Genomic DNA, 27,263 nt, shown 5'->3' on the forward strand with positions numbered 1-27,263 from the left:
CCACCGGCACGCGGGGCGGCCGCTGCCCCACGGTCGAGGCCGGCGTTACTGCAAGGAGCTGCAGCCGGAGCAGGGTGGCCCCGGCCGGTGGGAGAGCATGGGGAGACAAGGGGAGTACTGCGGTATATCCTCCACTAAGCTGTGGGCTCTGCAGTAAAGAAGGTAACTGTTCTGGTAGAAATTTGTGCTTTAATATATTTTTGTTTGTTTGTTTAAAACAAGTTCCCACTTCCCTGAGGAAGCCCTGTCCGACATTCCCGAGGAAATATGGGGGTCGTTTTTTTCCTCCTTCATTTGCTCTTCACATTTCTTCATTCCTATTTCTTGTCTTTCATTCCTCCTTTTCTGTGTGTTTCTGTTTCTTTCCTTCCTTCCTCTCTCTCTCTCTCACTCTCTCTCGTGCACGTGCTTTAAAAAAATTTTTGTCTTTATTTTTTAATTTTGTTCTAGACATTATGACTTTCTCAAGGAGTGCTCCAGTTCTGAACAAGATCCCTTTGTGTGGTCATGCCTGTCAGTCTTTGGTAACATATGGACACTTTGGTGTGCCAGTGAGGAGGGGAGGAAGAGGAGCAGAGGTGGCTGAGTAGGAAAGGAGCAGGAATGTCTTGGTCCGAAGACAGGAGCGCTCGCTTGCCATCATCTGAGCAGCACGTAAAGGAAGAAAGTCAATGGGCCACAAAGACAAGGGCTGTGCAGGGCCGGCACACCACCTCCTGGAAGAGCAACCGCTGCCAGTCGAGAAGAAAGAAAAAGATTAGTGATGGGACAGATCCAGACCTCATCAAACCAGTTAGTGCACATCAGTGTTGCAGCCTCTCCTCCCACGTCAAACCATGAAGCACCTCCTAGATTTACTGGAAGATCTTTCTAGCCTTCCCTGGACATCCTCAAGGCTTCTTAAAATTAATTATTTTCCAACTCAGGAGTAAAGGTTGAATCTTATTTACTTTTGCAGCCCAACCCTCATATCATCCCCACAAGACTCAAGTTGAGTCAAACAAAAGCTTCTGCTTGTGTTTTGGTTATAGCTTGGCCATCCTAGGCTGAAACAGACTTTAACTGCACCTGAAAGTTTGAAATTTTTAGGGCGTTCTGACTTTTTTGATGTTTTGTTTCCTTCACTTTTGGAGTTAATAAAATAGCTGAAAATGACTCTTCCTCAACAAGTTTTTTTCCTTCAAAAATAAATAAGACAAATTGCACCTTGCTTACAAGTGTCTGTCTGGCTCTGAACATCTGCTCTCTTGCCCACCTGAGGCATGTTACTGAGGGCACAGGCATGACTAAGGCACGAGGCACACCAGTGATTGCCATCGCCAAGCCTACGTACTGCTTATGCACCTTGCTATGGCTTCAACCTACAGTGCACCTCAGTGAGAGTGGGATTGTCTCCATTTCTGCAATGCTGGCAACAGGATGATGTGGATGGACTGGAGAGGGGCTGGTGGGATTTAGCTCAAGCACTCACTGTCAGGCTCAGGAAGGAGGTGATACATAGCTTGGGTAGCTTGCTCCCATCCTGCATGTGCAATACCCTGCCTGGCTGTGCCTCTCTGCCCAGCCCTCCTAGTTCCAGGCCCTAAAAGGGAGATTTGTTTTTCCTGGAGGAAGACTGACTTAATGCTGCACAGGCCATTAGAGCCTGGAAAAGGTCTTTCCCTTTCTGAAGCTCCATACCTAGGGTTTCCAGGAAATGAGATATTGCAAAAGCCTTTAGCTGCTTGGGGATGACACTCCCAATGCAACACACTGGTGCAGACCTCAGCATGCAGGTGTCTGGCAGCACAGTCCCTATGGAAGCTGGCTGTTCCTCTGAGCTCTTGCTAACTCATGACTGTAAAGAACAAGTTCAAGAGTCTGACAGCCCCTCTGCTGACAGAGTCAACCATCTTGTTGAGTTCCCACCAACACATCAACATGGTCTGAAACTAGCTGCACATCTCCAGCACATGCTTTCATGCACGCACTCCCACTGACATGTTCTCCTCTGAGGCATGCACACTCTCACCCTTATTCGGTCCAATTGGCTTCCTCGGACAGTCCCCCTTTTTCAGAGTGACGTCATCAATGGCAATGTCGCCCTCGTAGCTCGTGCCCCGCACACCTTCGAAGATGATCTGCAAGCAGAGCATGGGACAGAGCCCAGTGTGAGGCTGCAGTTGTGGAGGACCTTTCCCACGCTGTGGGGCTCTGCAGAGGTGAGCAGGGGACAGACCAGATGAATGATTCCTCCCTGTTTCTCCAGTACTCATAAGATCTGGAGAGTTGGACCCCACTGCTTACAGGACCAACCTCTGTGGGCTGAGCATCTGTAGAGTAATAAATGAGCATGCAGAGCTCTGCTTTATTAAGTGTGCTGCACTAACAAACCAACCAATACTGAACAGTGCTTGCAAGAGTAACTAAAGTTTTATTTATTATTTTAAAGCACCCAAAATCATGCTGGGCATTTTGCCACAGTGCTACAACTTACCAGCCTGCACAGACCCAGCTCTCACAAACAACCCTACAACAGCAAAGTAGCATATTGGGCAAAAACATCCGCAATGAACCATTCAGTAACAAAGCAGCCCACTTCCCGGGTACGCATAAACCACTCGACAAGTAGATATAGAGTACCCAGTTCATATTAACACGTTGTCCTACGGTCCTGAACCAGGGGGACAGTGGGGGTGGGCTCTTATAGCACAGGCTAGAAGAAATCTCTAGTGTTCAAAGTCACTTTACACCAACAGCCCAGCAGCCCCCAGCTGCTCAACACCGACAGACCTGTTGCACAGACCTGGTTCCAGAAGGAGCTCTTGGACAAGCAGTTTCCAGACCAGCAATCATCAAAAAATTTATAGTGCCAAATCGATGCTTGCGCACAACAAAGTTGGATGGCTTCAGAGAGAAGCGGGTTTGATGTCTGTGCATCCACCAAGCTCTTGCCTTGCCGCAGTGACTCTGGGGGTGGAAAGTTTCCAGTGCCCTCCCTGTGCCTGACCAGCCCCTGTGCCACAGAGGCAGATGTCTGCTGGGAAGTCCCATGGCACATGGACAGGACAGGTGGCAGGCGGCTCCTTGGCTGTGGACCTGACTTACCTGGAAGGGCCCGGGTGGATTGATGGGTACGTGTGCTTGCTGCCACATGTTCCCCCGGTTCCCACTAAGTGACCAGACCTGGGTGTCAATTGCTCGCTTGTTCCGCACGCGAACTAGCAGGTTCAAGGAGCCTGTAAGAGACAAATCAGGTCCTGGTGTGCTGGGGCAGGCAGGCAATCCCCATCATAGCTCTGGGGCTCAGCCTCAAGCCACCGCTGTATGCCCCAGCCAGCCCAGGGACAGCCTGCAGAGCCCCAGCAGTAATCTCTGGAGGGAGTCAACTTTCTCCTGGATTGATGGGCAAGTGCCACTGGCAATGTTTCATCCATATCACACAGACCCAGATGCAGACAGAGAGGACAGGACGAGGACAAAGCAGTCTTTAGCATGGCTGGGGTGGTACAAGAAGAGGGTGGCAGAAAAGCTAGCTGCAAGTGACCTCCAGAGGCATCCCATCCAACCTCCTGCTTGAGGCTGTCTCCAGCTCTACATCAGGACAGCATGGCTCTGCCTGGCCAAGTCTTGAAATCCTCTGAGGAAATCGACTTTTCCTAATGTCCAATATGAATCTCCAGCACTACCAGTTGTGGCCACTGTTCCTGTTATATTGTCTAATACTACTGATACGACTTTGGCTCCATCATCCTTAGAATTGCCCTTCAAACAGTTGGAGGCCAAGGGCTAATAGCAGCAGTCTCTTTGCCAGATTGAGCAAGTCCAACTCCCTCAAGCTTTCTTCCCTAAGACTTCTGCTCCTGGCTCTTAACCATCCTGATGCCCCTCTAGTTGGACCTGCATCAGTTTCTCCCCATTACACTTGAACTAGGCAGCCCAGGACACATGTTCACTTCTCCCCATTCACCACTAACACCTGACGTATGCTATGTGGCTTACAGCCCTCTCCTTGCCCTGGCCCTGGCCACCAGCTGCAGGAATACGACCTGTGTCCTCAGTCGCCAGTTGGCCTGGAAGCAGCACTGGGGCAAGCAGCTGGTCTTTGCTGGCGCTTTGCAGCTTTGCCTGTACCCCACTGTCTGCACCATCCCAGCCCCATGCTTTCAGGGGGACACAAAGACCCTGTGAATCAACACTGACATCCAAGTTCTTTCGAACAAAGCAATTCCCAAAAGGTCTCATCTGCCATTAAACTAAAACCAAAGCCAACAAATCTCAAAGCATTTCCAGTTCTCACTTTGAAAACTGTCACAACCCCTTACCCTCCACCCACAATGAAACCATCTCAGTTTGTCTTCCTGCAGCATCTTTTTAGCAATCCCCTCAGCTGACCTTTTTCTTTTTTTTTGTTTCAGTGAAAAACATTTTTAAATACTCACTCAGAGTTGACCTGAAACACTTTTCCTTTTTTTTTTTTTTTTTCAGTTCGGCTGGTGAATCAAAAAAATCAATCACAGCTCTAGTCACACTGTTGCTCATCAGTGTTTCTGGCCTCCAAACACAGATATAATACACCTGAGAGCGGAGAGGCAATAATAACCCTTACTTGTATGTCCATAGTCTGTCTGCATTTGGTATGCTGCATTGCCACCCAGGTACGCCCTTCTCAGAAGCAGCAGCAAGAGGTCAGGGGAAGAAACTTTCCTCTATAACCTCGCTCCTACGTGATCCCCTAAAATTCTTCATTCTTGGCACACTGGCCTTTGGGACACTGTGTGAAGGACACGGAGCTGGAAGTAGCCCTGTCGAGCGCCTGGCTGTCAGAAAGCGAGAGATACATCACAGGCAGTTCAGAGATGCATAATAAAGATGATGAAATGTTTAGATTCTGAGCGCCTGACTTACAAGAAAAGGTTAAAAGAATGAAATATGTGTATAATTAAGTGAACTGAGGAAAGAGGGGCATGTTATTGCCTGGAAATATTCAGAAGTGTTAGCACTAAGGCTAGCTGAGAAAACTAGATGAAGGCCTGATGGGACAGGGAAAGCGTATCCAATTCCCTTCCCCGGTGACACCCAGTTTGGGATGCACTCCACAACCCAAGATGAGGAGTGAAATAACTTGCTTCTCTCTCCTGAGACCAGCTGGCACTGCATAATCTTGGGAAGACAGAGGTAAACAAGTGAGATCTCCCTCCTGGAAACACGGTGCCGAGGACGAGAGGGATCACTATGGGAACCTCCAGCAAAACCAGCTTTGAGCTGCTGGTTTCTTGGTGTCCTCCTTGCCCTGAGGAGCTTCCTATGAGGGAAAGTCTCTCTAGGAAGGATATCTAGTCCTCATGGAGGCCCTTGGCTAAATTGATGGCAGGAACTACATAACCCCATAAATCAATGTCTACAGGAGTGTGTTCAGAGCAGCTAATTACAGGTGCTAGAGCTGGTGAGGTGAGAGGTTGAGAGTGAATGAAGAATTACTATGAAGCTGCTAGCAAGTAAGGATTAAAAACAACCACTGTCTATTCTACCCTTGTTTGGGGACTTGCAGCTAGGCTCTGCCACGCAACATCCTGGCTGAGCAGCCAGCACTGAGACAAATCAGGCGGCAAATGAACTTTGACGCCCCAGGAAAAAAGTGAAGGGAAGATAGAAGAGGACCCAGAGAAGCATCTGGGATGCAAACTATCACCCCAAAAGCACTGGCCGTGAATGCCTGGCCTAAAACCAAACCAAGCCTGAGCATATTCTGGCTGACAGCTCTGTGTCCTTGCAGCATCAGGAAAGCTTCAACATTTCAGCCCCTGTATTCCTTAATAGAACAACACTGAATACGAGCAAGTATTCTTCAAAAAGCTTGAAAATGGAAAGGAAGCTCCCTTATCTGCCCACAACATGCAGTGTTTCACCACTCCTGGCTAGACATGGAAAACTGAAAGTCAAAACTGTTGAATGGCATGCCTATGACTGTCTTGCAAATCAGTCAAGAGTTGCGAAGGGGAGATAGACCTCATAGCCTTACCTGCAATCCCTGCTAAGTTTCCTCAGTCTCCTCGAGGTTAGGAAAGAACCACACCACCTCCCTTTCCCACAATGCTGCAACTGGGAATGTGCTTCTGGGAGGCATGCCAGAGACTCCAGGACTTCAAACTAAACAGGGATGAAGCCTCTATCCCAGCTGAACTGAGTCCACAGTGTTGCAGACGTTAAAAGATTGTTCAGGTCTTCTACTTTATTCCCTTCTACCATGTGCCAGTCTGCCACAGGCTGTCCGTCAAGTTTAAGGGCATATAGCCTGTGATGGAGGTACTTGAAAATGAACCTCCAGATCTGAGCTCCAGGCAGAGTCATAAAACATCATAGCCCTGGACTACAGAAAGCTCCAAGTCATCTTTCCAATTGCTCCCAGCTTCTTTATCTCCATTTTTCAGTCTGTCCCTGAAAGCCAACTGTATGATGGAACAAGTGTTGCAGGGCTTTGTGTTTTCCCAAAGGAAAGCTTTGGGCTCAGCGCACTGTCCTAAAACCAAACATTGTTCCAGGATCCCACTTACAGTCATGAAAATCTATAGATTAAGTCCCTAGGTAAAAAGAGAGGTGGAACCTATGTAGGTATTGACATTTGTAGCTCCTGACCTCTGGTGAGTTCACATCTGCCCACATGCACCTCCATGCAATCTAGCAATATCCGTCTCATGTCTTACAATCTTCACTCCCTGTGTAGCTTTCAGCATGTCACACAAGTTCAGACCAAACCAGCCACCTGATGCTTGTAAGGTGCCCCTCTTAGAGGGACAGACTATATATCCAAATCCCACTTTGCAGGAGGTGGCCAATGCACGGTCCCTGCAGTATGGGGTGTGAGGAGCCCATTCACAGCTGTGAACTGACTTGCCACGTGATCTTCAGAAAACTGCTTTTACCTACTTTTATCTGCTGACATGATACGATGATGACAACGAAGAAGGATAGTAACACTCGCTCACTTAGAAGGGAACTCAGAAACACAGCAAACATTTTACGAGACCTGAGGAAGAAGACACTAGGGAACAGAAATGCCTGAGCTCTTCTGCCTTTCCACGGGTCACAAACCGAAGAAGTGGGACCTGGTCTCCAACCCTCATGCCTACATCAGTGGAGATGTGAAAGGCCCATCTGGGATGTTCTCCAGCACCTGCTCTTGCAGCCACCCCTTTCGCCTGGTTTTATACCACAATTATGCCCAGTACCCTGTATTGAACTCCAAAGCCAGCTGGCAAGTTTTGTTACCTAACTCTTGTCATCGTCCCTTCCCCATATTCCCCATTGGATGCATCTGGCATTTCCTAAGGGCGCTTGCTGGTGGGGCACACATAAAGACAGGCATCTATCTGCTGCTAAATCTCTCCAGTTGACCAGAGACAGACAAACACAAGGGAAATCCCAGGACATCAGCAATCCTGCTGTAACCTCTTCCCATACAAGGCAATCTTCGCATTTGTCTTGTAATCTGTATTATTCCTTCTTCCCAATCAAAAGGGAGAATAAAGGCCAGTGACGAGTGATGAGGAATCAATTACAGAGTGAGTGAGCTGTACCTTCTGCTGGCTGCCTTTAAGACCAGAGCTGGCATTTCGAAAGAGTGGCACTCACACAAAAGAGCACCAGCTGGGCTGCCAGATAGAGTAGCCCAAGGGATGCCTTTAAATGTTACCTTCTCACCACCAGAAAAGGTCTTCTCTCAGTTTCCACAGGACAGGGACTTTGCATTGAATAGCTGTGTAGATGCAGAAGAGCTGGGGCAGGCAGCACTGGGAGGGAGGCAGGGTCTGTAATGGCAGGGCCATGGGCACGGTCCGTGCAGGATGGCAGAGAAGGTAGAGGTTTCCCCAAGAGCTTTCTGTGGGGCAGCTGGAGGGGGTTAACATGGTGTGATGGGGTGGGGAAAGGCTGAGGCACAGCTCAGTTTACATGGCTGGGATGGAAGGCAGGCAGCCGGAGCAGAGCAGCTAGGAAGCAATGCTGCACGCTGAGAGATGGCTGCTGTGCCAAGAGCAGCAGAGCTCGGTGGGATTGGTAGGGAAGGCTGTCGGGATCTACAGCCAGGAGCCGGGCTGGCCGCAGGCTCACGCGCAGCCTGGTCTCACCGTGACTCTCTGCTGCACTCCTGCAGGATCCCTGCTCCAGCACAGGGAGATCTCAGATCAGCTACCCATGAAAAATCCTGGCTGCAGCCCCAGTTTAGGTTTGGCACCCAACTGGGAATCCAGGGCTGAAAAGGCCCTGTGGAAATTCCCACAGTGTTTCAACTACAGGCAAGATAGATTGAGATGAGAAGAAGAAACTCATTGATGGCAAGAGACGTCCAATTTCCAATGGAGGGAAAGAGATATACAGTGCAGTAAGGACTCAGACCTCGTATAGCCTGGCGGAGTCACTTGCAGACCCAACACAAGGGTTAAAACCAGGCCAGGCAGAAAAGAGCTCCTACCTTTCCAACAGGGGCTCTGAGCACTTCCTTAAGCGTGGTTTCATGTTAACACCACTGATCACAAACTAGAAGCCCAAAGCTTAGTGCAGGCAAATCCCAGGAGCGAATGACAGTCCCCAGAAAGAATCTATTACTGTTCATAATCCCCGCAACAAACACAAGTCTCTCTCCCTCTCTCATTTAAATGGATGTTAATGAATAGCTGTCAGTGTCAGGCTGGTGTTCTCAGTTACAGTGCTGTGGGGGAAAGTTACTGCTCCGAGATCTAGGAAGCAGAGGGTGGAAAAAAAATCATAGCACAAATAGAGATGGAGAAATAATATCAGCTTGTGCTGGACTCATAATTTCTAGGAATGCAAGTTGTCTTCACGCCATGATAGGATGTATTTCCTCTTTCAGTCTCTAATGATGCTTCATCCGCTAACATATGCAGAATAAGGCAACTAGAACCTCTTGGCTGCTTTCCACTCTCCATTACAGAGAACTTTATCTCTACATGTCTTTAACTGGTCTCAGCTTGATGTGCAGGGTCCCCTGTGTCCAGTCACAGGGCCACTACACAGACCCCTTCCTGCAGCCACCGCTTCCGTAATTTCAAAGCAGGAGGATTCAGGGAGCTCATCAACAGCGAGGAAACGGAGTCTTGGTCAGAGTTTGCAAAGCACTGCTATCCCACCTCTACTCATGAGGCATCCCTGTCAGCTTTAGAGAGGGGCTGAGCATGTTCAGTGCTCTGCCGCAGGCCGGCTAATTGCTGTGGGACATTCTCGTTCTGCTTCATTACGGTGGGGAGGCTATAGTGAAAGGGATCAGGGGAATCAAAGCCTCCGGTTCCCTGCTGTGGCTGGGACTTTCTGGGGATATAAACAGCAACGTGGTAAGTTTTGATTGGCAATGTTTCCCCTACAGCAAACCTGTGAAAATTACTTATATCAGGCTACAGGGAATTTTCTTCGGATTTTACTGTGGATTTAAAAAATCAAACAAACAAACACATTTCCACCCCTGACCTCCTAAACCGCTACCAAATGAGGATGGGCTTGAAGCAATATCCCCTGACATGACAAAGCCAATTGCACAGATTGATCTATGATCCATCACTATCTGACCTGTCTGACATGCATATGAATTTTGGGATGGAGGGAATGGATCAGCAGAGAAGCAACAACACTGCTCTGTAGAGAGGCAAAGTGGACAGGTGGCTGGACCCCTGAGGGGGACGTGCTAGATGGGGGGACCTGGGGCATGCAGGCAGCGGGGTAAATGCAACGGTATGGTCATGTCTGCCTCGTGAGGAGGAACACAAGTGCTAACGGGAGGAAGGCAGGCAAATTACAGCTACAGCTCCTTCTCTCCAGCATATCCCCACCTGTCTGTGTACATAGAGAGCAGATGGTGATATGGTAGGAGCAGACTTGCAAAGGAGCTATGCTTGAGCTCCTTTGCTCATTTGATCCATGGTCTAATTAGAGAAAGTGTTGGCATAAGAAGATGAGTGATACAAGACTTCCATCTTTGATGCTGTGTGTATGGAACAAAATCCTGCCACCCCTTTTCACACAAAATTCCCTCAGAACTTGTTTGTGACCAGTAACAGGTTTTCTACGTGCAGACAACAGGATGTGGTTTAAGGAACTCAAAACAGGGAGACAAAAGTCTCCACCTTCCATAACGTTAAATTCATGCTGTCTCAGAAGAACAAAGGTCCATCCAATATTCAGCCAGACAGAGCAGAGGGAAGGTACAGAGTCTGGCATTTAAAAGACAAGATTTGGAAGTCCTCAGGCTTTTTGCCAACTTCACGTCCAATTCATTATACCACCTCGCTTAATCACATCCTTTTCCCGTACTTAAACATTTTGCAGGGAACCATGTGGTCAGACTATGTCCTTCCCTGCAGGACAGATGGGGTGTCTGACGCTCAGCCCCGAGCCCAGCTCTGTTTTCACAGCCCCTGAACGCCGCCACGAGCGGCAGCTCAGCGCACTGCGGTGCTGCACCGCGCCAGCCCACGGCCAGCCCAGGAGTCATCACAGCACTTCACAGCAGATCTGACCACGGGATCGGGTTGGGAGCAGGTTCCCTCTGCCTATCAGCTGCCGAGCCATGGTCCCTCTTGCCTTCAGTCCAGACACTCAACCTAATAGTGATCATGCCCTCAGTTTCCCCACACCTACTGGAGACCTCTGTAGGCAGAGAAAGGCAAGCAGGCAGGATGGTGCCTACCACTCTCTCAGCTTGTTTACAGCCCAGCAAAGCAGAAATCAAATGGCATCATGAGCCGAATAAGACTCCAAACACCTGCGCTCCAATGCACGTGCCCCTCCCTCGCCAAGCCTGACTGGGAGAGCGTGTACTGAGCCTGCGGGGAGCAGACAGCCTCTCCAGAGCTTGCTCTTCCCAGCCACAGCTCAGGGGACACAAATGCTTTCCCACATCACTGGCCCACTTCAACAGGACTGGGAAGCATCAAGTACTCATAGAGTCATAAAATCATAGAATGATTTGCGTTGGAAGGTACCTTAAAGATCATATAGTTCCAACCCTGGAACACACCAGGCAGGGACACCTTCCTCTAGACCAGGTTGCTCAAAGCCTCATCCAACCTGGCCTTGAACACTTCCAGGGATGGGGCATCCACAACTTCTCTGGGCAACCTCTTCCAGTGTTTCACCACCCTCACTGTAAAAATTTTCTTCCTTACGTCTAATCTAAATCTACCCTTTCAGTTTAAAGCCATTTCCCCTTGTCCTATCACTACACGCCCTTGTAAAAAGTTCCTTTCCAGCTTTCTTGTAGGCCCCCTTTAGGTACTGGAAGGCTGCTAGATCTCCCCAGAGCCTTCTCTTCTCCAGGCTGAACAATCCCAACTCTCTCAGCCTGTCTTCATAGGAGAAGTGCTCCAGCCCTTGGATCATCTTTGTGGCCCTTCTCTGGACCCGCTTCAACAGCTCCATGTCCTTCTTATGTTGGAGGCCCCAGAGCTGAAGGCAGTATTCCAGGTGGGGTCTCACGAGAGCAGAGGAGAGGGACAGAATCACCTCCCTCGACCCGCTGGCCACACTTCTTTTGATGCAGCCCAGGATACGGTTCGCTTTCTGGGCTGCTAGCGCACATTGCCGGCTCATGCTGAGTTTCTCATGAACCAACACCCCCAAGTCCTTTTCCTCAGGGCTGCTCTCAATTCATTCTCCGCCCAGCCTGTACTTGTGCTTGGGACTGCCCCGACCCATGTGCAGGACCTTGCACTTGGCCTTGTTGAACTTCATGAGTTTCGCACAGGCTCACCTCTCCAGCCTGTCAAGATCCCTCTGGATGGCACCTCTTCCCTCCAGTGTGTCGACCACACCACACAGCATGGCGTCACCAGCGAACTTGCTGAGGGTGCACTCAGTCCCACTGTCCATGTCGCCAACAAAGATGTTAAACAGCACCGGCCCCAATACAGACTCCTGAGGAACACCACTCGTCACTGGTCTCCACTTGGACATCAAGCCATTGACTGTAACTCTTTGAGTGCGACCATCCAGCAAATTCCTTATCCATCGAGTGGTACATCTGTGAAAACCACGTCTCTCCAATTTAGAGACAAGAATGTCATGCAGGGTAGTGTCAAATGCTTTGCACAAATCCAGGTAGATGATATATGTTGCTCTCCCCTTATCCACCAATGCTGTAACCCCGTCATAGGAGGCCACCAAATTTGTCCTGCATGATTTGTCCTTAGTGAATCCATAGAGTTTCCCCCCCTGTTGTTTTATGCTCCAGACCTGCCTCAGCAGCTTGTTTTTACCCAGAGATCCTTGTAAAGGCTTTAGAGACCTCCCCATCCAAGAAGGCAAGGATGTAGCTGTGAAAAGAAGTTCTCTTGGACATTTTGAGCAGGACACCATCTCTAGAGATTGAGAACAACCTGTATCACCCCTTGTCTAGGGCTTGCCCTTTTGCTCCTAGCAAGGATCCACCATACAAAAACACACAGGATGTAGCCTGCCTGAAGTCACAGAGCAGGATGAGATATATCCTCGTCTAAATACAGTTGTGCAACTACTCTTTTATCCATCCAGCCCTAAGAAAGGAGTTATGACTTTTCCACAGCCACTGCTTCTACCTATGTAGCCAGAGAGTTCATCCTTGCCTTTTGGGAGCTCTCCAAGCAAATCTGCAACAATACGATCTACGTAAATGCAGAGCAGGCAGAAACAGATCCTTCCCAGACAGCAGTGTTGCATTCCTTACTGAGCTTGAATAGATAAACTAGAGAGTTGGATCAAATCCTTGGTTTTGTCCATTTAACAGAAAAAACAAACAAACAACAAACTGGTCAGTGAAATTCTGTTAGGAGTGAAGACATAGTAAATGTACAAAGTGTCTGGTCAGGGAAAGCTGGCCATAGCAGCAGAAGGAAACATGATTTTAGCAAAGCAAGGGGAAAGGGTGATTCAGGGGTAAGTTCAGAGTCGGTCACTCATCAGGGCCACGGCTGTGTATGCGCCCAGCGCTGCCTCTGACTCAGCCCCAGGCAGGGCAGAGGGAGCTCCGGGTGCTCAGCACTGAAATGGATGCTGCTGCCTTCGATTCTCTGTGCTGCTTCTGGCAAGCAGGATGGGACAAGCTGATGGGGATGCATGACTCCCGCAGTGCAAGGCGGACAGCTTCTGTGGGCAGGAAAATAGCCCAGTCATGGTGCCTTTATTGGGGCCCTAATGCTCCCAGACATGGCACCATCTTGCCCTTAATTTAATGAGCAATTGTGGGACTATTTCTGCACGATTTCTGGTGGGCACGTGGGGCAGGGGGACAGAAGCCATGCAAATTAGCCTTTATGGAGCATGTGATGGGGAATGGGGGCTGGCTTCAGCTTCAGCAAAACCACCTGCACAGGGGCTTGGTATGTCAGACAGGGCTCCAAAGGAGGTCTAGAGGGTGATTTGGTGGGGTGAGACTCCTGTTTGTTCTGAGTAGAAAGACAGCCAGTGTTGATGTTTGTCAGACACACTAACCTCTCTCTTCTCAGCTGGCAGCCTGCATCACTCACCACTTATGGCACCAATCATTCTTACCCAGCTGGACTGAGTTGAAGATAATGAACTACTAATTAACTACTCAACTCAAGGTACCTATCCTGCCTACAAGAGGCAGGCCATTTCCTCCTGGCTGCGGAGGATGCAACAGTGTCCTTGGTGCCGCAGCCCAGGCTGGTGAGCAACAACCACTTTCCTGAAGTTAAGTGATGTAGATGAGAGCACCTAAATTAATCTCAAACCCCAGAATGGACTGTTTGTATTACGATCCTAAGGCCCTACAGAGGGTAGATAACCAGACCATGATTTCTCATTGCAAAGACCAAGTCCAAGGCAGGCCTTGAGATCTACTTTGGTGAAGTAGCTGTGAAGAAGAGCCTCCATACGCAGCAGTGCTGGCTAGCCCATGGACCACATCATGACACTTGCTCTGTGCCTCAAGCAAGTGAGCTGCAGAAGCCCATCTTTCTTGCCCTCTGACGTTTTCTGGAATCAAGCAGTCTGAAGGCAGCCAAGGAGCTCCTTCCCTCTTACTGTTGCTGTACCTGGAGGTCCCCAGAAGTGCAGGGTACTACCCTAGGGAGGAAAGGCCAGCCTGGGGGCAAATAGGAGTATGAGGAACGTAGCAAGAAGGAGACCATGTGTAGGCAACTTTTCCCACCAATTTTGCAGACTCAAGAAGTGGAGTGAACCATAGTTGCTGTGAGGTCTGCTTGCTCCTTGTTCACCCTCTGTTTCATGACATGCCCAGATGCCTCCAGGCAAATGCTCTCTCTTCTCCCAGCTTTGATAATGGACCCTTTCATCTTTGCCACCAGAGACAGCTGGGTCCTTCCTGCAATTCCTGTGCACGCACTGTGCTCAGCTCTCTCAGTCAAGCTAAAAGAGAAATCTGCTTCATAGACACTGCCAGGTTTAAAAGAGCACAACAGCCAGGCAGGGTGGGGGTCTGCCTGCCTCCCTTCTGTGGGCAGGCTTTGCAAAGACCTCAGCCAGAGAGGAGGGAGCCTCCCAGAGCCCCCAAAATACGAATGGTGTGCATGGGAGGGTTCCTGACAAAAATCCTGCACAAGCAGATGTACTTATCCTGAGGAGGACCTTGCCTGTCTCTTCTTTATCCCTGTTAACAACCTCTTTCTCCATCATCACCCGGTCTGTGGTCTCTCAGCCCCAAGCACCAAGCACAGGGCAGCTGCATTGCTGCAGGGCTTGGAGCAGATGGGCTGTTTTAGTGCGATGCTGAAGCCAGCAAGACAGCAGGAATGAGCAGCTGAGATCACATATTCTTCCTGTTGAACTGAAGACACCCCTCAAAATCTGTTCTCTGGCCTCCTCCTCTGCCTGACCCAAGTTGACGTGAGAAGTGAATGTTTCAGGCCGGGGAAGTGGTTTGCTGCAGGAAGGCCGTTAGAGTAGGCTTTGTTCTCAGCTTTGAGACAGGACGCGTTACAGCCAGAGACTCCTTTCCCATTTCACACCTGGCTCTACTTTCACCAGAAAACTTCCAGGGGACTAGCTAAGACAGTAAGTTTCCCAACCTGGATCTGCAAACTCCTTCAGCTGAAGGGCAGGGGTGCCTGTCATCCCTGCAGAGCTGTCTTTGGGAGAGGCAGTCACTCCTCAAAGTAATGGTTATGACTGACACTTGTTGAGCATTTTTTGATTTTCTGGGAAGCATTTCAATATGTGTTACAAAATCATGTCTTGTGGAAGTTCAAGATCAGATTGGGATGGTTGCACAAATAGAGCAAGACAGTTGTGCACACTGACATCCCAGCCTTTGTCCTATCAGAGCCCCCAGGGAGGTCTCCAGATTTGCACCTGGAATGACCAACTTCAGTCTCCACTTGTACAATTATGGCATTGGAGAAATAGTTAATGGTCCATGGAGAGAACAGAAGAGTGACCTGAGAATGCTAAAGAAGTAGCTGGATATGCACTGAGAGCTTCTGTTTCCTCTTAAGTGTCTGTTAAACTTTGTATCTAGCAATTTCAGGGTCTGAATAATTGATGCAACACCTGATGTCTCAGGAGACGATCAGGTTGCAGGATATCCTTACAGCTACTCAACCATGTGCAGGGCTGCTGCTGCTGTGAGCCAAGTCTGAATGGAAAGATGCTTTCCCGAGAGCCTGGAGGAAGGGAGAGAGGATCATAGCAGCCTCCCACCAGACTGAGTAACAGTGACTCAAATCAGGTGAGCAGGAGGAAAAATGATCTGTGGGGATTCAGGGCTTCTGCAAATGAATTGGTGTCAGTAATCTGTGCCCCTGCCAATCTTTCCAACAAATTCTGCAGCAGGAATGTGGTCAGATCATGACTGGTAAGACAGAAGAAGAGGACTTTTGAAGGCGGCAACATTTCAGTGGCTATCTGCACTGGGAACTTGATTCAGTGATGCACTTTTAGTGAGGGGCAAGGAAAGGTGGGGTTCAGTGCACTCAAATTCAAGGTACTAAGCAGAATGCCTGCGTCAACATGAAGACATGTTATTTGTGGAGGAAAAATGACATATAGCCAATCCACATCTGAATACCTTTCCCTCCTCTCCATGTCTTCTTCAGCTTTACATGCCAAGCTCTTTTGCTTAGGGATGATTCAGTCCCACATCTGCAAGCCATGTCAAGCACGTTGTTGTTACTCTAAGTAAACATCCAATGAAGGTGTAGACACATAGTATTCACTGGGCTCCAGCAAGAGTAACTAAGTGAGTTCTCTGCCCTTGGTTACACAGGAAGTCTGATTAGATGACGTATTGGTCCCATCTGGTCTTAATAATCTTTAAATCTATGGCTCTAATCCAAAGTTCAATGAAGTCTCTACAAAAACAATGACTTAAACCGTCTTCGGTTCAGAGCCACTGTATTGAACCTACAGAGCTTGAATGACACTTTACAAATATGTGGTTATCTTGCCAGGTATTTATAATCCTTACTCATGATCATGGTGTTTTGCTAACTTTCCCACCAAAACAAGCAGATAATACCAGAAGAGGCCACAGTCTATCCAAAGGGTCCGTATCATCCCACATGAAGCTGCTGGATGTCTACACAAAACATTAGTCAAATACACATCTATTGATGGAGGAATGAGTAAAGCCAAGAACCTATCTGAATAAGTGGAAACAGTATTAAAAAATTGAATACATTTTTTCATTATAAACTGTTCACTTAACTCTAAATGCAACTTGTTTTCAAGAGCCCAGAGGGAAGTGAATCATACTCATTAGGAAAATCAGCCTCCCCTCAATCAATCCAGTGATGTAATCTCTACCGTGTAGAGTTATTGCACTGGAGATAATGGCATGGATTTCATGAACGATGCATTTGTATATAAGGCAAACTTTATATATACAATAGCTACCTCCAGGGTGCCACCTGTATAACTGTGCACAGTAGCAGGGCGCTGTGTACATAAACAAGGTTTGGGTAGGAACGAGGGAGATACGATGTTGAATCTTACAAAAAGGACGTCTTCGTGGTTCAAATTGTTTTTACATTGACATAGCTGGTACCTATCAATCTGTGTGACCTGACTGTCACCTGTCAGAAACAAGATGCAGCCACCAGGCACCCATGCTAACACTGACTTCTATGTGTGATTATCCACCATGACCTCTCAGACACACCTTTGCACTGGTTGCATTATTTGAGTTGAAGAAGTAAAGCAGCAATTCAGTTTGACAGGCTTCCAGATCTGTGTTTCCTACTCAGTGGGAAGGTGTCAGTGGTGACACCATGAGTGTAAGTGGCCTGCCTACAACCCAATCACCTCTGAGAAACAGCTTATGGCTTTCTTGAACTTGGATGCTGTGGCAAGTGATCTGAACAGGTCTCGTTGCTTCTAGTGACTCAGAACCAAAATCTATCTTAATCAACCCCAAGCACTGCTCCTCACGATATCTTAGAATAGAACAGAACAGAAATAGAAAAAAGAAAAAGAATAGACTAGAATAGAATAGCTCGGTTGGAAGGGACTTATCAGCCATCATCTAATTCAACTGCCTGACCACTTCAATCACCTCTCTAGGAAGCCTGTTCTAGTGTCTCACCACTCTCTCAGCACAGAAACGTTTCCTAATATCTAGTCTGATCCTCCCCTGATGCAGCTTTGAACCATTCCCACATGACCTGTGACTGGATACCAAGAAGAAGATATCAGTACCTCCCTCTCCACTTCCCCTCCTCAAGAAGCTGTAGGGCAATGAGTAGTTCACAATTTCACTGGAAGCTTCCAATCCTGATTGTACATAGACTAGACTTAGCTGGGGTGGTCAGAAATGGTCTGTGTCAGCACTAAGCTGGAATAACAGCACCTTTAACTCTCCATGAGTTTCACAGATACTGGGCACGTGCCAGAAAGTAAGCCTGTTTCCTGATTTCTGGGAGAGGAACTGGCCAAGGTAAGACCATGACACTGCTTGTGCAGAAAGGAGGCTCAAGGTACAAAAACTGCAAGCCAAGAGCAGGGTCTTCAGACATTACATTCAACCAGGCCCAGCTCTTGAAGCTCAGACCTTGCCAGTTTCACTACAGGAAGGAGCTGAACAGTCCCATCTTGGGAAGTACCCCAGGGCTGGGAGGGGTGTCTTTGCCTTCTCCCCTCTCTGAGGCCATATCTCATCATAAGCCTGTGTGCAGCGACTACTGCTATTAAAAACACAGTAAACAAAGTTTGAAAAATGCCTACCAGTGGGCTCACAAATCAGAAGGAGGCTAAAAAAAATGTCACTTGGGTACATCCCATATCACTGCTTTTATGTAGGGTATCCCTGTGAGGAAGTAAGCTCTTTGACCCAAGTGTTTTCCCCATCAGCACAGCCACTGGCTCCTGAGATAGGGAGCTATAGTGTTAGCAACCACCGTGTACCACAAAGCCCAGAATGGCCACACAAAAAGCTAAATCCACTGTGGCTGAAACTTCCTTGTCCTCTGCGCGACCTTCCTCCTGTGGTGTGACCACGAAGGCGTCTCTTCCTGCAGGGTCTACGAGAGCATCCAGCAGTGGGCAGGAGGCTGTGCAGATCATAACCTGGCTACCACTGAGCTAGGAGATGTGAGAGAGAGGTGGCAGGGGACTGCGGTGGGAGCAGTCCATCGAGGACATCATCCCCTCAAAGCATCCCCCTCCTAGGCAGCCGCTGGGAAGGGAGGAAGAGGAGTCTGACGGTTGAAGCAGGGACTTGAGGGTCTTCTCCCACCTGCGATGCTGACTCACCAAGCCAACTCGACAAAGAGGCTTTTTGAACTCGGTAACTGGTCACTGCCTGCCATGACTAGCTTCCTCTCCTGAAGAAAGCCAGTAGTTCCTCGTTTGATATATCTGCGCCTGCCGCAAGCAAGACATCCTCGTTCTTGAATGCCTAGTGGAAACAGGATTTCTTCCCTTCCCCTCCCCCTGATTTTTGTGTTTGGGCTGACAGGATCATAGGGCAATGTGAATGCTCGCTCCGGAGGGGACTGGAGGAAGGAAAACCGATGACCAAATAACTCCAGAAGAACGGGAATTGCCTCCAGGGAGCTCCCCTTCACCCTTCTCTCTCATCAGCTGAGAGATATTCAACATTGCCCTGCTCTGCTAGTCGCTGAATATTTTATACCCTGGCTACAAACGCTCCATTTGTATTCTGTTTCTCTCTTTCGTCATATCTATTATAAACGAGTAGTGTCTGGGAACTCTCCCAGGGAAGATTTGCCTGGATGGCTATGGATATTTTATAGTCAAATTGTGAGAGTAAACTAGCTTTCAAGTTCTGTAGAGGGTGTGGGGGGGGTGAAGGTAATAAAAGGGTTATTAAAAAAATAAATAAATGTCGGGATTTTACATGGCTTCTTTTCATAGCAATAGAGCTTTGGTTTACTCCACGATGGAGCTGGAGCTGGTGGGAGAGGCTTGGGCTGCGAGATTCCTCTTGCTGGCACTGTCTGCCCACAGAAGCAATCTGATATGCTCCTGCTAAGTGCTACGGCTGGCTCCGCAGGGCTGGCATCTGGCTTGGCAGGACTGGGCTGGCACGATGTGAGCCAGGGGCTGGGGCAGTGTCTGCAGGCATCAGGGATAGCTGGCTACCTGGGAACCTGGGAAGCGAGACATGGTCCAGGGCTGTAGCCACCCCATCTCTACCTTCACGTTGTTGTTTATGTGATACAGGTAGGACGCCAGGGTCTGTCTCCTCATTTAGGAGAAGTCCTAGTGAGGAGGCCTGTATCTGAGACGGGACACTCTCCTCCAACCCAGGGCTAAAGAAAAAGAGCTGAAGAAACTTGCTTTGCCCTCAGGCAGGCTACCACTTCCCATGGCGACTCTGAGAGGTCTTCAGCCACCAAGAGCATCGAGCCTGGAACCATCCGAAGAAGCTAAAGCTTTCTGGCAGGGTTTCACAACCTCTACACAAACAAAACCAGCCAGAGAGTAACCAACTTGCATTAGAAATGCAGATCAAGCCATTAGACCTGCTGGTGAAGCAGAGCGTGTCCCAAACACGGGTTCATTCGTGCGTGTGCAGGGATGAGGACAGCTATGCCAGAGTGCTGCCAGCGTGGCAGTAAGGAATAAGACCAGGCAGTGTAAGAGTTAGTAAGTAGCATAGTGGGAATGATAAAAACCAGACAATTTTAGGATTACCAGGCATTCTGATTTTTCCCGGAGAGGTCTCAGTTTCACTCTGGTGCCCCGATATGCAGAAGAGAAGCCAAAACGATTACAGAATATCATGACTGGCCCTGAAAGAAACTCCAGAGTTGAGCGAAGATGCGAGGTACTGAATTCCTATTTGCAGACAGATAAATTGTGGGTTCACTAGACCAAGCCGCATATTCCACAGGCCAAGAGAAAAAGAACTTTTTCTCATTTCTTTCTCTTTCATTCTCTGACTCTATCTAGTCAGCCTAATTTTAAAGTAATTTATTCGCTCAGCAGCACCCACCCTGGAAACCATCGTATGACGTTAAAGATTCTATCCACCTCGGACAAATTTATCAGCCCCTTTGTGCAACACAGGGAAAGTGGGGAGCAGGCAGCGGCAGCGGCGTTGAGTATGAAGGGAAAAATCAACAGATATAAAAGGCACCTGAAGCTGAGGAATAGAAAATGGCACTCAGGGGCTTTCTTAGGTCTTGAGAGTCACTGTATCTTTTGCTCTGGGCAATTTGCGGGTGGAGCAAATGAACAAAGAGTTAAAACGCTAAAAGCCAAAAACCTGTAATGAATTCATTCCCTGGCAGGTCCAGTCCACTCCATGTCCAGACAGACCACCACATGAGAGCTGCAAACCAGAGCTCTCTTCCAAAAGCAAGCTAGAGCTTTTACTTTCCCAGTGAAATGAACTTGGAAATACAACACATGGCTGTATTCCTAAAGCAAACAAAGCAAGAGAGGCCTCCTCCCTCCACATCTTCTTTCCTGCCAGTCTCCCACTGGTCTGGGCCACCCTTCCTTGCAATCACAAAGAATGAGATTCCTTTTCAAGCCTCCCAGAGAAGATGTGCAGGAATTAGGCAGCAAGGCCGACTGACCACAAAGGACGACTGCAGGGAACAAGGGAATTTACCAGTCAACATTAACAGCTGGTCTCTGCCAGCTAAGCAAGACCAGCAGGTCCAGGAAAACCTGGTGTGAACCAACACTGACAGTGCTTTGCCTGAGCAATCTGCAGTGCAGAACAGCCCGTCTGCAGGGACAATACAGGTGCAAACACCTCCGACCTAGCCGGGCTCTGAGTGTAGATGGCAAAGATGAGCCCTCAGAGCAAAGACAGAGATGGAGATCTGCTCGGTGAACTGCAGCCCAGCCCTTACCTCTGGGCAGCCAGGGGGTCAGGGTTTCAGCCTCGCTCCCACCGAGAGAAGGAGATCCCAGACTTTGCTGCTTAGCTTCTCTGCCACGCGGAGATGTGACGGCCAGACTCAGGAGCGTGTTCCCTCCCAATGACATCAATGGTGCCAAGCAGAGAGCTGTTAATTAACCCCGTTTATTGAAGGGCGGACACATTCCTGCCTGGGCCCTGATTTTTCAGTCAGGCTCCAGTCCAGCAGGTGATTAATAACCCAGCGTGCTGTGGGAAGAGTGCATCTATTATTCAAATTAATGAAATTATAATCAAGAGGTGACGAATTAGCAATTGCTCCTTGACTGGATATGGAAACTCATTAGTGTGCCAGGCGCTTCTGGGGTGCTCGCTGCACTCGTAGGCTTACAGTGGAGGGGAGGGAGTCAGGCAGAGCAGACAGCCCCTTGGGACATGCATCCTGCCCACTCCAAAATAGTTGTGGCCACCACAGAGCCCTCCAGTCCCACAAAGCCTCTCCACCTCTTTCTCCTCTCAGACAGACAGACTGTTTACCTGGTCTCCTGCTGCCTGGAGCAAGGTGGCTGTGGCTGTGAGCCAGGGAAATGTGTGCACACAGGTACAATACTCTTTTTTGGGGAGAGCAGGGAGCCTTATGCTAGTGGAGGAGTGAGGCAGAGGGGAAGGGGTGATGGTTGCTTGCAAGACACTTCCCCGAGGATGGGCTGCAACAGCCTCACAACCCTGACACTCCTGGGGTGTGGGTAAGGGACATGTATCTGAAAGCAACAGCTCAATCTGGTGCTTTGAGCACTGGAGTAGGACTGCCACCCTCCTGGATTGCCGGCCGCAGGCACAGCCGGCAGAGCAGAGGCTGGAGGTCTTCTCCAGCAGCCCGCACTAGGCTACATACAGGTAAATCTCCCTGGAGGATACTCACCGATGTGTTTCCCATACATGTGGTAGTAGAAGGAGACGCAGTAATACTTGGCAGTAATGTTGTAGAGAGGGCTGATGAGCCGGGCTTTGTCTCCCGTCACACGGGGCCGAGATGCCTCGATGAACATGTAATAACCTACAGAATGAGAGGGAAAGGTGGGGAAAGGCAGCATGCACTGGGCCTCCCTCCCTGCAAGCGATGGGATCCTGGAGACTGGGAGACCATTGCTCCTCTGAGAGACACAGCCTTGCTCTTCCCGCCTGTTCTGCACCCACTGCCATCCCAGCCAGAGGCACTTGCAGGGTGCCTGCAGTGCCACCTCTGCCTCTGCAGTACTTAGAATCATAGAATGGTTACGGTTGGAAGGGACCTCAAAGATCATCTAGTTCCAACCTAGTTCCTAGGTCATCTAGTTCCTCCTCTAGTTCCCTACTTAGGGGAGAGCAGGAAAGCTGAGCATCAGCAGTCCCGCTATGAGCACATGCAGCAGATGAATCCCTCAACATGCACACAGACATCTATCCTGGTGCAAAATGAGCCTTCCTCCCGCAGCACGAGGAGCCCCAGAGCCGACTGCTCTGAGCATGGAGAAAAACAAAGAGAGGCGAAAGAGGCTGTTCCAGTCTTGTTTCTCTGCCTCAAGCAGAGGGAGAGAGGATTCGGTATATCTGGCCTAAACAATATTGTTATCTAAAGAGAACAATACCAAAGTAGTTGTTAACAACCCAGGGAGGAACAGATTAGCTATTTAATTTGTTGGCATCGTTTTCAATGCTCGATCAGGCTGGTGTATGGAACGCTAATGGGAAAAGTCATTTCCTTAGCTGGCCATTGGATGTTTCCCATTTTTTCTGAGTTCAAAGATTTGTGCTTGCATACCAATTTACTTTCCTCGTTAGAGAAAAGGGAAAGTAAAATCTAGTTAAAAGGGGAGCATGTTCTCCATGCACAGCTAGCACAAGCAATATACGACATCAGTCTTCTCCATCTGGGGTGAGGCACTCGCTGTCACCCCACAGGCAGCTCCCGCCTGGTCTCTCATGCTGCTGCTTGGTACTGAAAATATCTGTTTGCCTACCCGAGACCTTCTTTGAGGAAACAGCTGGCTAAAGCCAGCAGGGCTGCTTCTAGGTCTTAGAGATGTTCTCCTACTTGTTTATCCTTTTTCAACTTCAAAACAAGCATCGAATGGGACAAGGGCATTAGGCAGCAGGCAATTAGCTGGTAACAAGAACTAATGCTCACACTATTCCCTTAAACAAAGTCGTGGGCGTTTTAATTGTGTGTTTAATGCCAATCAGTAACATGCAAATTAACTGCCTGCTCCCTGCACCCCGTGCGGAGGAGAAGCGTGTTGTATGGAAAGCAGATCAGTGTTCCACCAGCTCCCAGAGCCGTAGGACTCCTGACAAGCCAAAAGAAACCCAGATGTGTGCCTACCCTCCGGCGTACCGCTGATGTCCGTGGGGGGCCCAGTGTTGACGGTGCGCTTGGGGTTCTGTGTCAGGGCGTTCTGCCGGGTCCAGTCGAAGTTGTCCATCTTGTCCTGCACGAAGCCACAGATCTTCTCGTCCTCAAAGCGGCAGGTGTTATCTGCAGGGAAGGGGAGGGACTGGTCAGCTGCGGCTTTTCAAACCTCCCCAAGGCCGCCTGGATGCTTGCAGCAAGTTGCACAGCACTGCTACATCACCACTGCGGCTCTGCATCAAGCCGGGGACAGACTGGCAGCCCCTGGCCTCAGGAGGGTCTGAAAAGGAATATATCTGTGATTAGTGGGATTATGGAAGGGTTAATCCAGGTTGATGGATGCGACGATTTGACCAAATGGAAGACGGCTATTAGGGCTAAAAAAAAAGAGGTTCTGCTGGGAGGTTTGAGGGGGCAAATCCAGAGGAGGGTGAAAAGAGCATTGAAGGCAAACAGGGCACAGGGCTGTTAAACCAGAACAACTTGATGGTAGAATAATTTCCCCAGGAGATAGGTAAAAGCACCAGCAGATGACCCTCCTTTGGGTTATATATTAAACTAAACTATGGCACACATGAAAAAAATCAGCTGTGGAGAAGAGGTCAGCTCAGTGCTACAAATGTGCCATTTAGCTAAAGTACATCCAATTTATACCAGCTAAAAGGCACATTTGATATTGCAGCTTATGCTGGTTCCCCTAACAAAATAAGTGATGTAGGTAAAAGATTTTTATGTAGGATCAATCACATGTGCAATAGGGCTCGATTATTACTAGCACAAGACAGTGACACCCTACAGCAATATTGTGAGACAGGTGAAAAATCTTGTGCATAGACATAACCCGATATAGGCTTGCAGAGATTGGAGGGAATTGGACTTGACCAGGCTGAAGATGGTAACCTTTGAGGAAAAAAGGTAGTTCCTAAGCCATAAAAACAAAGGCCAAGAACCAGCTTTTGTTGACAGAGGAGGAGAGGGATTGAGGGAACAGGCAGAAGAGAAAAAGAAAACAGGTCCAAGACCCGAAGTGAAAATTTCTTTGTTTTCTCAAAGGTCCTTGGGCAGAAACCAGAGCTGGAGAATGGGCTGGGAGTGAGATCTCACACCTCGCGAGCGGTGCAGATGCAGTAAGAACAGATCTCTTTAACTTATGTCTTTATATAAGAGCAAAGAGGTGTGCTATGAAGCTGAAAGATAAAGTATTTAAAAGCCAGGAAAGAATACGAAAACAAGGTTCTTGCTAAGGGCTTGGGATGTGCTAGAAACCTCAGCCATGGCATGCTGGTGCAAGACTCAACTTTTTGGGTTTTCTTCCCTACACTGTTCCTGTTATCATGCCTAGATGAAGAGAAGTCCAAATGCCTACTTGGCCTCCTGCATTCCTGTATCTTCAATGGTGGTTTGCTCTGGTTCCTGGGCAGGAGGCTCTCTGTCCTAGCACAGGTGACTCTAGCAGGACATGTAGGGCAGAGCAGGGTCAGCAACCTATGGGCTGGGTACCAAGGATAGAATGGGCAAGGGAAGCTTTCTGCAATGCCAGGGCCAAAAGCTCCAGACATGGTATGTTGTGATGGTACGCCTACCATGCACACCAAAATCTGCCATCTTGTACCAGAGAGGAGACTACCCATGAAACAAATGGCATCTTGACTCTGAGATGCTGCACCTCTCGGTTCCTACTCTGCAGCTAAGGCCCTCCCCATCCCCTCCCATTTGGAAATGAAAACAACTGTTATCCATACAGATGTCAAAAGGCTTCAGACCTCTGCGGCAGGGAAATGGGGTCTCCATGCTGCCGTTCCCCCTTCTTCCCTGTCTCTCTCCAGCATCCCACCAAAGCAGAGAGGAAAGAGAAGGCAGTCTCCTGCTGTGGTCCACAAAAAGGTCTTCACCACCCCAGACTGGGCACTGTGTGGCAAGCCACAGGCTTGGTTGAGGGACCCAGGAAGCTGGGTTTTCTGTAAGCTCAGCGGGAAACGCTGCTCCTGCGAGCTGAGCACAGCCATGGGGAGCTTGGCTGGGCTGGCCACTTAACTGCTGATTAACCCTGGCTAAGTGCTTTCCGTTCAATCCGCTCATTTCTAATTAGCATCCTAATCCAAATTAGCCACTGCTCCCAAGTGCTGAGCACAGAGGGCCACACCGCAGCTGGAGCTGAAGGAGGAGGAAGGACTGCAGAGCGGACGATGGGGCAGATGCCTGAGGGGTGTGGGGCAGGGCAATGGTGTGGGCTGGGGGACCCCTTTTGTCCCCAGCGCAAGATGATGGAGGGGGAAAGGGTGAGAAAGCAGCTTCTAAGGGCCCTTCCCCAATCCTCGTGGCTGAGAGGAAGGAGGTCGTGGCTGTATCAGATACCCACTGGTCCGCAGAGGAGAGGCTGGAGCCCACAAGCTTTCTGATATTGCTAGGTTGGTCTAACATCCTCAGCTTCTCTCCATCAGACTGAAGACAAACATTTACATGGCTCCAGTTCACAGGCTGCCCACTGCAGTTAGAAGACACAAGTTTTCTCTTACAATGGCGTTACCCTACACAGCAGGATCCACCATGACTGTCTTTTTGCAATCGAAGGGACTGGGACGGTTTGCACCTCTGACCCTGTTGTGCATGTGGACCTTCAAAGGAGAAAGGTGACATCTTTCTCCAGCACAAAACTCCCTTAACAGGGAATATCAGGGGGAAAGCAGAGCTGAAAGCTGTAACACAGAGGCCAGCCAGGCAATTGAATGAGAGGGAGCAAACCCACACGGGCTGAGGCACAAAAACCAAAGGAGTGGCAGATTAAGGAGAAAGTCCAAGCTCAGGTGGAGATCAGAGTGAGCTGTGCAAGACAAGAGGACTGAGGACGGTATTCCCAGCTTAGTGCCAAGGCCTGGTCATGCCAGTTGATGGACTACTGTGCCTCATTTGTAAGAAGTCCCCCACACTCATGACAACGATGGGATGAGACTGCTCAGAGAAGAAGACTCAAAAGCTTGACGATAGTTCTTTTAATGCCAAAACAGGGCCCTGACGCCATCCTCTCCTCTCACTCAGATGCATTTACTTCCAGAGGGCAATCTTTCTAGCAGGGAACATAAAATAGAGAATGGCCCTATGCACCACAGATACCACAACATGATCAGGCTTATGTGCAATGCCATTTGCTGTGCGGGAGCTTATAACTCCAGCACATTGCCTCTGCTTAGCCTGGGATCTCAAGGCACTTTGCAACAACTAATGAACAAGGCTTTTTAACATCTCTGTGAGGCAGTGATGCCTCTTGCTGTATATACCTCCTGCATTACATGTGGGGAAACAGATGCACAGAAGTATAGACAGACACATTTAAGGTCACAGCAGGCAGTGCCAAAGCTGGAAACAGAGCCCAGATGCTCTGACTCCTGGTCCTTTGGTTTAAAACAAGCCACAGGATGGCAAAGCTCTGGTGTTTCTCTGAGCTAGAAGTGGAGGTGCCCGGAATAAATAGAATATGTTCCATGTGGTTTGGGACACTGCCAGCACGTCACCTCTGGATGGTTATCAGTGAAGCTCACCAGGAGAAACCTCGCAGATCCAGCCAAAAAGAAAACCTTTAAATGACCTGCTGTGTCTCAG

General features: G+C 49.1%; 1 protein-coding gene across 1 annotated transcript in view; it reads right to left on the bottom strand.

The window, feature by feature from the left end:
* Window positions 1–639: 639 nt before the first annotated feature.
* Window positions 640–27,263, bottom strand: part of MDGA1 (MAM domain containing glycosylphosphatidylinositol anchor 1) — a 147,355-nt gene continuing 120,731 nt past the window's right edge. The window contains exons 13-17 of the mRNA XM_086628441.1: window positions 23,640–23,792; window positions 22,200–22,334; window positions 3,088–3,218; window positions 2,012–2,120; window positions 640–731 (exon numbers count right to left, since the gene is read on the bottom strand). Of these exons, the coding sequence (XP_086484567.1) occupies window positions 640–731; window positions 2,012–2,120; window positions 3,088–3,218; window positions 22,200–22,334; window positions 23,640–23,792 (620 nt within the window). The remainder of the gene's footprint in view (window positions 732–2,011; window positions 2,121–3,087; window positions 3,219–22,199; window positions 22,335–23,639; window positions 23,793–27,263) is intronic.

Source organism: Tauraco erythrolophus, chromosome 2 (genome assembly GCF_009769465.1).
Source record: "Tauraco erythrolophus isolate bTauEry1 chromosome 2, bTauEry1.pri, whole genome shotgun sequence".
In the NCBI taxonomy this organism is placed as follows: Eukaryota; Metazoa; Chordata; class Aves; order Musophagiformes; family Musophagidae; genus Tauraco; species Tauraco erythrolophus.